The 13,964-nt window shown below is 42.1% G+C and overlaps 1 protein-coding gene across 5 annotated transcripts in view; it reads right to left on the reverse strand.

The window, feature by feature from the left end:
- The window catches only part of inpp4b (inositol polyphosphate-4-phosphatase type II B), a 514,249-nt gene that overhangs the window by 156,680 nt on the left and 343,605 nt on the right, over positions 1-13,964 (reverse strand). For 4 of the 5 annotated variants that reach the window (XM_078404977.1, XM_078404995.1, XM_078404967.1 and 1 more), the window contains one exon: positions 7,227-7,306. The exons of the other annotated variant lie outside the window; for it this stretch is intronic. In XM_078404977.1, the coding sequence (XP_078261103.1) occupies positions 7,227-7,306 (80 nt within the window). The remainder of the gene's footprint in view (positions 1-7,226; positions 7,307-13,964) is intronic. 5 annotated transcript variants of the gene reach the window in all.

The raw sequence follows: 13,964 nt of genomic DNA on the forward strand, positions 1-13,964 counted from the left end.
AGTGGGGGGAGGCGGATCTCTTTGAAAGTCTACAATTAGTTCCACTGTCTTGAGAGCATTGAGTTCCAGGTTGTTGCGATGGCACCAGGATGCCAGCTGTGTCCCTTCCCATCTGTAGGCAGATTCCTCCCCATCCTGGATCAGTCCAATCAGGGTAGTGTTATCCGCAAACTTGAGGAGCTTGACAGAGGAGTCTGTGGAGGTGCAGTCGTTGGTGTAGAGAGAGTAAAGGAGAGAGGAGAGTATGCAGCCTTGCGGTGCTCCTATGCTGAGGATCTGCGGGTCCGAGATATGCTTTCCCAGCCTCACATGCTGCTTCCTGTCCGTTCAGGAAGTTGATGATCCACTGATAGTGGGGTTCAGGCACAGTCAGCTGGGAGAGTTTGTAGTGTGGTAGCTCTAGCACAATGGTGTTAAAAGCAGAGCTAAGTCCACAAACAGAATCCTGGCATTGGTCCCCTTGTGGTCTAGGTGCTGGAGGATGAAGTGCAGGCCTAGATTAACTGCGTCGTCCACCGATCTATTGGCCCTATATGCAAACTGCAGGGGGTCCTGCAGGGGCTTTGTGATGATTTTCAGCTGGGCACATCTTTCAAAGGTCTTCATGACTACAGAAGTAACTGCGACAGGCCTGTAGCCATTAAGACCAGTGATGGTCTGCATCCCAGGGCACTCAAGGAAGTGGCTCAGAAATTGTGGACGCATTGGTGTAGGAAAATAACTGCAGATGCTGGTACAAATCGAAGCTATCATAAAATGCTGAAGTAACTCAGCAGGTCAGGCAGCATCTAGGAGAGAAGGAATGGGTGACGTTTTGGGTCGAGACCCTTCTTCAGACTGAATTCAGACGCATTGGTGATCATTTTCCAATGTTCAATAGATTCAGGATCAATTCTTGTGGATTGGAGGGTAGCTAATGTTATCCCACTTTTTAAGAAAGAAGCGAGAGAGAAAACGGTGAATTATAAACCGGTTAGCGTGAAATCGGTGGTGGGGAAGATGCTGGAGTCAATTATTAAAGAGGTAATAACGGCACATTTGGATAGCGGTAAAAGGATTGGACCAAGTCAGCATGGATTTATGAAAGGGAAATCCTGCTTGACGAATCTTCTGGAATTTTTTGAGGATGTGACAAGTAAATTGGATGAAGGAGAGCCAGTGGATGTTGTGTCTTTCAGAAAGCCTTTGATAAGGTACCACACGGGAGGTTGGTGAGCAAAATTAGAGCACATGGTATTGGGGGTAGGTTATTGACATGGATAGAGAATTTGTTTGCAGACAGGAAGCAAAGAGTAGGAATAAACGGGCCCTTTTCAGAATGGCAGGCAGTGGAGATTGGAGTGCCGCAAGGCTCGATGCTGGGGCCGCAACTATTTACAATATACATTAATGATTTGGATGATGGAATTAGAAGTAGCACTAGCAAGTTTGCGGATGACACAAAGCTGGAAAGCAGTGTGAACTGCAAAGACGATGTCAGGAGGTTGCAGGGTGAGTTGGACAGGTTGTGTGAGTGGGCAAGGGCATGGCAGATGCAGTGTAATGTAGAGGTTATCCACTTTGGTGAAAAAAAATAAGGAGGCAGATTATTATCTCAATGGTATCAGATTAGGTAAAGGGAAAGTGCAACGAGACCTTCGTGTCTTGTACACCAGTCACTGAAAGTAACCATGCATGTACAGCAGGCAGTGGAGAAAGTGAGTGGCATGTTGGCCTGCATATTGAGAGGATTTGAGTACAGAAGCAAGGAAGTCCTTCTGCAGTTGTATAATGCCCTGGTGAGACCACATCTGGAATATCGTGTGCAATTTTGGTCTCCTAATTTGAGGAAGGACGTCCTTGCTATTGAGGCAGTGCAGCATAGATTCACAAGGTTAATCCCAGCGTTGGAGGGCCTGTCATATGAGGAAAGATTGTAAAGACTGGGCTTGTATTCACTGGAATTTAGAAGGGTGAGAGGGGATCTTATAGAAACGTATAAAATTATAAAAGGAGTGGACAAGCTAGATGCAAGAAAAATCTTCCCAATATTGGGGGAGTCCAGAACTATGGGACACAGTCTAAGAATAGCAACATAGACATAGAAACATAGAAAATAGGTGCAGGAGTAGGCCATTCGACCCTTCGAGCCATTCAATATGATCATGGCTGATCATCCAACTCAGTGTCCTGTACCTGCCTTCTCTCCATACCCCCTGATCCCTTTAGCCACAAGGGCCACATCTAACTCCCTCTTAAATATAGCCAATGAACTGGCCTCAACTACCTTCTGTGGCAGAGAATTCCACAGATTCACCACTCTCTGTGTGAAAAAAAAAATTCTCATCTCGGTCCTAAAAGACTTCCCCCTTATCCTTAAACTGTGACCCCTTGTTCTGGACTTCCCCAACATTGGGAACAATCTTCCTGCATCTAGCCTGTCCAACCCCTTAAGAATTTTGTAAGTTTCTATAAGATCCCCCCTCAATCTTCTAAATTCCAGCGAGTACAAGCCAAGTCTATCCAGTCTTACTTCATATGAAAGTCCTGCCATCCCAGGAATCAATCTGGTGAACCTTCTCTGTACTCCCTCTATGGCAAGAATGTCTTTCCTCAGATTAGGAGACCAAAACTGTACGCAATACTCCAGGTGTGGTCTCACCAATGCCCTGTACAACTGCAGCAGAACCTCCCTGCTCCTATACTCAAATCCCCTCGCTATGAATGCCAACATACCATTCGCTTTCTTCACTGCCTGCTGCACCTGCATGCCTACTTTCAATGACTGGTGTACCATGACACCCAGGTCTCGTTGCATCTCCCCTTTTCCTAATCGGCCACCATTCAGATAATAGTCTGCTTTCCTGTTCTTGCCACCAAAATGGATAACCTCACATTTATCCACATTATACTGCATCTGCCATGCATTTGCCCACTCACCTAACCTATCCATGTCACCTTGCAGCCTCCTAGCATCCTCCTCACAGCTAACACTGCCCCCCAGCTTCGTGTCATCCGCAAATAAAGGGGAGGCCATTTAAAACTGAGGTGAGAAGAAACCTTTTCACCCAGAGTTGTGAACTTGTGAAATTCTCTGCCATAGGAGGCAGTGGAGGCCAATTCACTGGATGAATTTAAAAGAGAGGTGTAGGGGCTAGTGGAATCAAGGGATATGGGAAGAAGGCAGGCACGGGTTACTGATTGTGGATGATCAGCCATGATCACAATGAATGGCGGTGCTCGCTCGAAGGGCCAAATGGCCTCCTCCTGCACCTATTTTCTATGTTTATATGTTTCTAGAAATATGAGCACAAGAAGGAAAATTTTAAACCAAAGCTATTGGAAAACCTAGACCCATTGCACATACTTTGATTGGCAGAGGAATGCAGGAAGAGCAGCACTTGTGGCAGGGTAGGATATTAAAAGTATAGCTTTTAATGAGAAGGAGAATGTCAGTCAGAAAAGCACACAAACAACAATGAATTTAAATCCCCTCTGCTTATTGCATTTGGTGTTTTTCTTTTATACATTTCATGTTAAAGAAGTGCCTGAGCATCAAGGAAGTGGAGTGCAGTAACATGTATCAACCAGCAGCGGAAGGTGAGAGGCTGTCATTTCAAAGTAGCGTCCAGCTTGAGTAGTGGATCAAAGGGAGGCAGGCTCTGGCAGGGTGGCCATTTTGAGAAGGGCTGCTTTGAGGTCCAGGTGCTGCTGGTGGTCAAAGTGCAGGTTTCGGTGAGCAGGGCAAGGCAAGCAGCACTAAGGTAAGGGCAAGGTAAGTCTTTTTTTTAAAGATAGTAATGGAGTCACTGAAGTGATATGTGGGAAATCAGGTTCACTAATGACTATGTGAGAGTTTGGCTGTACACAGCTGTACCTCCTTTCAGACTATGTGGATTGTTTGGAGCAGCAATTGGACTCACAGAGGAGCATGCAGGAGGTGGAGAGTGTTATGGACAGTAGTGTAGGGGAGTGCTCACACCACAGGTTCATTCAGGATAAGGGGTGACTGCCATGAGAGGTAGGCAGGCCATGCAGGAGTCCCAAGCAGCTCTACCCCTCTCAAACAGGTGTACTAGTTTGGATTCTATTGGAGAGGGGATAGTCTCTTCGGGGGAAAATAGCAGCAGCTGGATCTCTGGCAACTCTTTATAATGGCAGAGGTCTTTTAAAATCAGGCGAGGTCAAAGACTAGGTGAACAATAATGAGAGGGGAAAGGGGCACAGACGGGCGTTCTTGAGGATACAAGTGAGACTCTAGATTGGTCTGTTGCCTCCCTGGTACCATGGTCAAGGATGTCTTCAAGGGGCCACAGGAGGATCTGAAAGGGGAGGATGAGCAACCCGAGATTGTGGTTCATATTGGTACCGCCAACATGGGTATCAAGACAGATAAGGTTCTGCAAAGATAATTTAGGGTGTTTGGTAGTTAGATGAAAAGCAGAAACTTGAGAGGGACTCCCAGGATAACTCCCTGTGTCATGAGTTAGTGAGGCAAGAATAGGAAGCTGGTACAGATAAATGCATGGCTAAGGAGCCGGGGTGGGGGAGAATTTCAGATTAATGGATCATTAGTCTCCCTTACAGAGAAGGTAGGACATCTGAAGAAAAGGAACACAAATATCCTGCTGGGAAATTTGCAAGGAATTTGCTACTCAGGAAGGTTTAATCCAGCAGGGAGGTGGGACCCAAAGCAATAGTGTATCAAATGAGGAAATACAACCTGATATAAATGTAAATGTGAGTAGGTTCAGTAGAGGGGACAGGCAGGAAGCAAGTGATTGTGGAAAGTCTGCTAGATTAAACTGCATTTATTTTAATGCAAAAAGCCTGACAGGTAAAACAGATGAACTCAGGGTTTACATGGCAAATTACAGCTATAACAGAAACATGGCTGGTAGAGGAGCAGCACTGGTATTTCAATGTTCTAGGGTACAGATACTCCAGGTGTGATAATGTTGCAGGTGAGAGAGGAAGGAGAGTTCTATTCTTGACTAGGTAGATATTGCAGCAATACTCCAAGAGGATATTCTTGGGGTATCATCCATTGAGGCTATATGGTGGAACTTGGAAATAAAAGAACAATATGGTCATAATAGTCAACGATCTTAACTTCCCTCATTATCTGGGAATCTTACAGTGCAAAGGGCTTGAACACTAAATTTCTTATGTCTGTTTACAGGTAGGGACATCTGGCGTGGGGAGCTTTTAAAAGTGAGATGGGTGAGTTCGGAGGCAGCATGTTCCTGTGAGAGTGAAGGGCAAGGCTGGATGGTTTAGGGAACCCTAGTGGAAGAGGAAAATTGAGGCTTTAGTCAGAAAAAAGGAGGCATTTGCCATGTTTACGCAGCTGGAATCAATGACACTTGTCTGGTTTGCTTCCAATTAATTTGGAGGATCTTGATGACAGATTTGGTTTATGTATCTTGAAATATTCCCTGTAGTAGTCAAAGTCTCAAAAGCATACTGAGCTTCGTATCAAATTTGAGATATTGATCATCAAATGTCCTTTTCTTCAATCAAAGTGTGTTAATAAAGCGATGATGAATTTAATGATCTATGTTTACAATCACCAACAATATGTAATGTGGTCTACATTTCCAAGGTCTAACAATGACATTATATTCATTGGGCATGTTTGTACTGTGGGGTAGGCTGATAGAGAAACTCTGCAGTGTACAGATTGAGTGCCAGGCTCATGTTTGATACGTGCCTCAGTGAGCAAGTCAGTGAACATTTAGTGCTTGGGTCCATGTATGGGCAAAAGCAAGGATCACCTGCATTTTGTAGTTGCCACTGAGGTCCAGGTGACCTTGGTTCTAGAGTGTAGTCACCAAAGATTGAATGGTTTCCCATCAGTTCCCAAAATTAGATAAACTCCCATATAAACCTTATTGGAGGTGAATTGCTACAAAAAAGATCAGGGTAAGTCTTGGAGCAACGACGCAGGCTTGTTTGACAACAATCTTCAATCACTGGAATGCTTGTTGGTTCGGAGCAGAATTTGATCAATCTTGCCTTTTTTTCATTAGATAATCCTCTAAAGTCCCCAGACATCTTGTGTACACTTACTCTAAGCTATTGGGAGCTAGTTTAAACAAAGTTTACAACTTGTTTAAGACACTAATTTTTCATTAGCATTCAAATCTAACAAGGTCACCAACATAGTGAATGTTCTTATTGCTACTAGAAATTATTACCAATTATATCTGATAACGCCTTTGCTTGTACCAGACAAGTTTTAAAAGAAAACTAAAACTAGGTTGGCACAAAACTATCGAGAGTTTAAGTGATTACTTGCTTCATGGATAGAGGTTTGGGGAGAGACAAGGGGCTGAGCTGCTGAGTGACTTTGTCATTATATTCTCAGAAGGTGTATGCAATGAAAGGGCTGGCCATATGCTGTGGATGCTGGAAACCTTAAACAACATCTAAGCAAATTCTGTAAAAACCATCAGTAATGTAGAAAAAAACAAGTGTGCAAATCAATAATATTTCATCTGAAGAATCAATATTCTGAAATGAAAGGTCCGAATAACCCAGTATTTTTTTCTGTTTTTTTGCTTGCATTACCATCTTTGGAATAATTTACTTGATCGCCTTATGCATTTGCAGAAAAATATGCATTCTTTTTCAAAATAAATATAAGCTAGACATATACATACATATGCATGCATGAATAAAGCCTTTCTGAAACAGAAATTATTTATGAATCAAGCAAAGTAAAGGAAAATTGTATTTATTGAAAAAGAACCCATTTCCCTGCGCATCAAGTGACATCTTTAAGTATTGCAGGTCAGACAAAGCACGCAAGTGTCAGGTAAAATATAAAGCTTCATCTCCAATGATTTGGGAGTGAATCAGTAACTGCAAAAAGAAAGCTTGTTATGGCCCTTGGTGCTCCTACCATTTCTCTATCTATTCACTGGGTCTCTTAAAATTAATGGGCTAATTTACACCTAATCAGAAGAGTAGCTCTGGATCTCTATCTCTTGGGACCTAATATGAGATTGTATGAATTCACTTAATTTGTGATCCTTAACAGCCACAAGAGATAATTACTGCAGTTGCACCCGCACTACTCTTTCTGTCACACAGATCTCTTGCCAGTGCTGAACACAGCCACAGCAACAAAAAGAGCTCAGAAATTGTCAATTAAATATCTACCTATCTTAGAGTTGCATATGTATTTTTTGTATGTTACCAACATAGCAAGGAGGTCAATTACATGAATTTACACACAATACCTTAGGTTTATGGTCAGTGTTTGCCCCTCCGAGTTCAGTAAATCACCTATCGCAAACGTTGCAGAGCCCAGGAAGCTTTGCTGCAATAGAGAGAAAAAAATATCTTCATTAGTTTCAAAATTCACGAGCATGACAGCTTCAAAATCCGTCTTAGTTTAAAAAAAGATGGAGCTGAAGAAAACTGATGGATAGATCCCCATTCTGCACAATTTACACATCAGTGACATGCTGTCAATAATGTTCAGCTTAATTTCTTCATGGCAGCAGATTATTTACTTTCACTGAAGACCAATGCAAACTTACATTGGCAAATCGATAATCAAGTAATGGAAATTTGACATTCTATTTTGATATTGGAATGAAGCAGAAATAAATGTGTGGGCAGACAGATGATTAGTTCAAATCACAATCATCTATGTTTTTTAAATCAACTTTCAACATTAACTTTTTCCTCTTCCCTTCAATTATCTGCAGGTGTTCCTCCCACATGCTTCTCCATGCTGAGAGAGTTTTTCTGCAGATGATAATTGCTTCCTAATTCCCCACCCTGCTGCCTATTTAAGGCCAAGGCTATTGAGCTGGCTATTCGCCATGGAGAGCATCATCAAGTACATTGTGCCCCCATCGAATGGGATCTTCAATTGGAGTTACTGCATCACAACCCAAAAATCATTCATTGTTTCTTAAGACCTGTTCCAATACCACTACACTAGCCGAGAGCAGCTCATTCAGCAGAGAATTACTGTTCTACCTGGGATTTTCAAGGCCTCAGTGCTGCCAATACTCATTGAATAAACAGCTGAACAATCAAGATTATGTTACTCAAGTGTCAGAATACCACATATTGTAACTCAAAATGCTATAAAAATATCCATCATGAAAGTATCTTTGCCCGATTTGAAATGCCCCTTGTATGTCAATAAAAGAACCACAACGCCATTTGTGGAAACATATTACCTTTTCTGCTGAACTAGAATACAGATCTTCTGGAATTATTTGAGGATGTGACAAGTAAAATGGATGAAGGCGAGCCAGTGGATGTGATGTATCTGGACTTTCAGAAAACGTTTGATAAGGTCCCACACAGGGGATTAGTGGGCAAAATTAGAGCACATGGTATTGGGGGTAGGGTATTGACATGGATAGAGAATTGGTTGGCAGACAGAAACAAAGAGTGGGGATGAATGGGTCTCTGTCAGAATGGCAGGCAGTGGCAAGTGGAGTGCCGCAAGGTTCGGTGCTGGTGCTGCAACTATTTATAGACAATAGAAAATAGGTGCAGGAGAAGGCCATTCGGCCCTTCGAGCCAGCACTGCCATTCAATGTGATCATGGCTGATCATTCTCAATCAGTACCCCGTTCCTGCCTTCTCCCCATACCCCCTGACTCCGCTATCCTTTACAATATATATTAATGATTTAGTTGATGGGATTAAAAGTAACACTAGCAAGTTTGCAGATGACACAAAGCTGGGTGGCAGTGTGAACTGCGAAGAGGATGCTAAGAGGTTGCAGGATGACTTGGACAGGTTGATTGCATGGGCAGATGCATGGCAGATGCAGTATAATGTAGATAAATGTTAGGTTATCCACTTTGGCGGCAAAAACAAGGAGGCAGATTATTATCTCAATGGTGTCAGTTTAAGAAAAACGGAAGTGCAACGAGACCTGGGTTGTCCTTGTACACCAGTCACTGAAAGTAAACATGCAGGTACAGCAGGCAATGAAGAAAGCTAATGGCATGTTGGCCTTCATAACAAGAGGATTTGAGTATAGGAGTAAAGAGGTCCTTCTGGAGTTGTACAGGGCCCTGGTGGGACCACATCTGGAATATTGTGTGCGGTTTTGGTCTCCTAATTTGAGGAAGGCCATCCTTGCTATTGAGGCAGTGCAGCATAGGTTCACGAGGTTAATTCCCGGGATGGTGGGACTGTCATATGAGGAAAGATTGGAAAGAGTGGGCTTGTATTTACTGGAATTTAGAAGGATGAGAGGGGATCTTATAGAAATGTATAAAATTATAAAAGGACTGGACAAGCTAGATGCAAGAAAAATGTTCCCAATGTTGGGGGAGTCCAGAACCAGGGGCCACAGTCTAAGAATAAAGGGGAGGCCATTTAAAACTGAGATGAGAAAAAACCTTTTCACCCAGAGAGTTGTGAATTTGTGGAATTATCTGCCACAGAAGGCAGTAGAGGCCAATTCACTGGATGAATTTAAAAGAGAGTTAGATAGAGCTCTAGGGGCTAGCGGAATCAAGGGATATGGGGAGAAAGCAGGCATAGGTTACTGATTGTGGATGATCAGCCATGATCACAATGAATGGCGGTGATGGCTCGAAGGGCCAAATGGCTTCCTCCTGCACCTATTTTCTATGTTTCTATTAACAAATTAGTCAAAGGTTCAAGCATTGTGTTGCTATACCAACAAGCTTTAAACCATGTTGGGAATCTGGCTGCCTTTGTGCATGTTCATGAACAAATATCCTATCATTGTCACATACAGGTTGTTGTGGTTATTTTTGAAATCAATATTTTTCAAATCTATGTTGGAAAATAACTGCAGATGCTGATACAAATCGAAGGTATCACAAAAAGCTGGAGTATCTCAGTGGGTCAGGCAGCATATCAGGAAGTGTGAAGAGATAGTAGCCAGATATCTATGTACAAACAGAGTAATGCAGATGAACCTATGGCCATTCAGGTTGTGGACCCATCATTATAATATTGTAAAGGATTGAAAATCTCACAGAAACAGGAACATAGAAAATAGGTGCAGGAGGAGGTAATTCGGCCCTTCGAGCCAGCACCACCATTCATTGTGATCATGGCTGATCATCCACAATCAGTAACCTGTGCCCAATTTCTCCCCATATCCCTTGATTCCACTAGCCCACTCAAAAGCCACATTTTTGCAATTGTAAGTACGCTGCCGTAAACCACTATTAGGTAGTTCTGGTGTTCCCAGGGCTAACCAAGGCTTTGTGGGCTGCTAGGAGGAAGTGGAAGTGAGGCTGAGTGAGGCTTCGGGACCAGGAATCAGCAATGTGGACAAGGAGTGTGATTGTGATTTGGGGTGGGGAATTGGGTGTGCTTGGCATCGATTCAGTGCACGGTCAGGCTTGAAGATACAAGGCAAAATTAAAGGCCTTAATTTGTATGGGAGTTCTTTCCAGTATTGGGTTAATAGAACATTATTATTCCAGGCATGACCACAGACTGCTAATTAATAGCTCCTCAAAGAACAAGATTCAATTTCCCATGAACCGTTCTTGACATCAGAAGTAGACAAGTCATAATGCACCCTTACCAAGTCCTGTTTGTTTCTTCTGTGGTGTCTGTTTGGCAGCAATGTAAAATTATTGCAGTTAGGAACATTATGTTCAAATCAACATGTGAATAGATGGTAAATAAACCACTGTCTTTGCATGGTCATGTAATTAACCTAGATTATTAGGGCCCATCATGCCTTTTTTTACAGCATGACAGGATGCCTTGTTAAGTCATAGGTTCACGGTGAAGGGGAAAAGACTTAATAGGAATCTGAGGGGTAACGTTTTCGCACAAAGGGTGGTGGGTGTATGGAACAAGCTGCCAGAGGAGGTAGTTGAGGCTGGGGCTATCCCAACATTTAAGAAACAGTTAGACAGGTACATGGATAGGACATGGTTTGGAGGGATATGGACCAAGCACAGGCAGGTGAAACTAGTGTAGTCGGGACATGTTGGCCGGTGTGGGTAAGTTGGGCCGAAGGGCCTGTTTCCACACTGTATCACTCTATGACTCTAAGTCACAAATGTTTTGTTTTGTCATGTTTATCACTGCCCCAGAAATCTCAGTCACATTTCATCCTACGCAAGTCACAGTGTGAAGACAAATTACCATGCACGGTTCCAGTAAAAAACTCTAGGAACTCAACAGAAAAGCTGTGAAAAACATCACATTTACATTTAATTTACATCACACATAAATTTTTGCATGTCACTACGCTTCTTCAGGCAGCAGTTTGTTCTTATTTAAACACACAGAGACATTAGAGGACGCAGAGTGCTGGAGTAACTCAGTGGGTCAGGCTACATCTCTGGCCAACATGGATCGGTGACATTTCAGGTCGGGACCCTTTTTCAGACATTACATGCATGAATTTGCACAATGATGCATACAATAATCAAATGGAATGAATCTACTTGAGCAAATGTCTACCTACGTTCTGTAAATGTTAAAGATTATTAGCACTTGCTAATTTTTGTAAATCAACCAGACTGACAAGCAGTTAGTCAGACATCATTGCAGCCAAGGGGAGGCCAATATCCATTTATATCAGCTCAGGCAAAGAAGTTATCAATTAACTGCTCCTGAACTCATGCCAACAGAAGTGCTCTTTTCTGTAGCGCCATATGCTGGTTCCATTCCCTCCTTAACCTATTGCTATGGCATATTCTGAACAGTTAATTGTTTACCCGATGAAATGCAGTAACTCATCAATATTTGATCATGAGTTTAAACATACATGAGGCGTGAGCTACAGTCGTCCAATGGATATTATATGTGTGGGGTGGTGGAGGCAGATGCAAGCAGTTGTTATTTCAGTCAGGTAGATTAATGGTCTTCTCCAGTGATATCTTTAGCCTTTTATGGGCCTCAAAATATCAAAGTCAAACTTAGTGCAGAGTTTGGGCAGAGTCATCATAAACTCTAGATTTATCTTCCTTCTTACATGTTTACCCAGGATCAATCTTCGAATCTCCGTCCGATTAATTGATTCTCTCCATGTTACCACATCCAGTACTGTAGTTCACATGAGTGTTTTCATTTTCTTCAAATTTGAGTGCTTATTTTGGAGACAAAAATGTGCTGCAAGCATATCCTTCCTTGCTTTTGGTATGTATGGCAGATCGTAGTCCTACAAGCTGCTTAAGGGCCTGACCACCAAATTTATTCAGTAAATATATTTTGTAAATTTTTAATAATGTTTTTGTAATATTAAACATCCTAAACATTTTTTAATTCAGTTTTTAATTTTTAGAGGAGCTGGTGTGCCAAAAAAAGCACAGGATTTTTCCAACTCCTTCCCAAAAACTTCACTGCTCTCTACCCTATGAAAAGACTAACTTATCTTTCCATGACAGACACAAAAGCTGGAGTAACTCAGTGGGACAGGCAGCATCTCTGGAGGGAAGGAATGGGTGATGTTTTGGGTCGAGACCCTTCTTCAGACTGGTTAGGGATCAGGGAAACGAGAGATATAGACAATGATGTAGAGAGATAAAGAACAATTAATGAAAGATATGCAAAAATGTTATGAAAAAAGGAAACAGGTCAATGTTCGCTGTTTGTCGAGTGAAAACGAGAAGCAAGTGCAAATTGGGTGGGGAGGGAGAGAAAGAGAGGGAATGCAGGGGCTACCTGAAGTGAGAGAAATCAATATTGATCTTTCTATGAAACATCTTCCAAAACCTTAATGCTTACTTCCTTATACTAGAATGAAATCTTGGACTTCCGTGTCAGGTGTGTTCAAAGGCAAGCATCGTTTGTTATTCACTATTGAGGTGCCTTTGTCCTGGAGTGTAGGCGCCAGAGATTGAATGGTTTCCCATTAGTTCTGAAGATTAGATCCAATTCCATTAAAAACTAATTCAAGGTGAATTGTGACATTGCAAAAAAAGATTGGTGCAATTGCCTGAGCAATGACGCAGGCTTATTTGACAACAATCTTTACTGAGTTTGGTTCTCGTGTAGATCCGTTGGTTAGGAGAGTTGGAACAATGCAGAAACTCATCACACATTGTCTTTTCTCATCAGATTATCCTCTAAAGTCCCGTCTTCCCAGGTGTTATCAGGCAACTGAACCATCCGACAACAACTAGAGAGCAGTCCTGAATTACTATCTACTTCATTGGAGGCCCTCGGCCTATCTTTGACCAGACTTCACTGACTTTATCCTGCACTAAACGTTACTGCCTTCTCATATATCTGTACACTGTGAATATCTGGATTGCAATCATGTATTGTCTTTCTACTGACTGGTTAGCACACAACAAAAGCTTTCCACTGTACCTGGGTATACGTGACAATAAAATAAACTAAACAGATATCTTGCTTACACATACTATTGGGAGCTAGTTTAAATAAAGCTTATAACTTGTATAAGTCACTAATTTTTCTTTAGCATTCAAATACCAGCAAGGTGTCCATCATAATGTGATCTCCAAATGTCCTTATTACTACTAGAAATTATTACCAATTAGATTTGTTAATATATTTGGTTCACAGCAGACAAGTTTTAAAAGCAAATTGAGCTCATACCAGGGTGTCAGAGAGCCACTGGGAGCTCAGTGTTTGGTTTCTTCATGGGTAGAGGTAAAAAATGATTTAAAAAGTGCTGGAGTAATTCAGCCAGTCAGACAGCATCTCTGGAGAACATGGATAAATGATGTTTCAGATTGGAAGGGTCCCGACCCTAAACATCATCTATCCAACTTCTCCAGAAACACTGTCTCACGCATTGAGGCTGAGTTATTCCAGTACTCCGTGTCTTTTTTCTCACTCAGAGTTGTTGAGTGACATTTTCAGTGCATTGTCATAAAGTGTATGCAGTAATATAACGTGTTTCAAAATCATAGACAGATGTTACTGCAATATTTGTCTATCTTTTACAGGCCAGCTGGTTATTCAATATTCCTGGTGCTTCTTTAACCCACAAATCCCTTTATGGCAACTCTTCCAATCCACACTAGAGT

The sequence above is a fragment of the Rhinoraja longicauda genome, chromosome 1 (assembly GCF_053455715.1).
Source record: "Rhinoraja longicauda isolate Sanriku21f chromosome 1, sRhiLon1.1, whole genome shotgun sequence".
Lineage (NCBI taxonomy): Eukaryota > Metazoa > Chordata > Chondrichthyes > Rajiformes > Arhynchobatidae > Rhinoraja > Rhinoraja longicauda.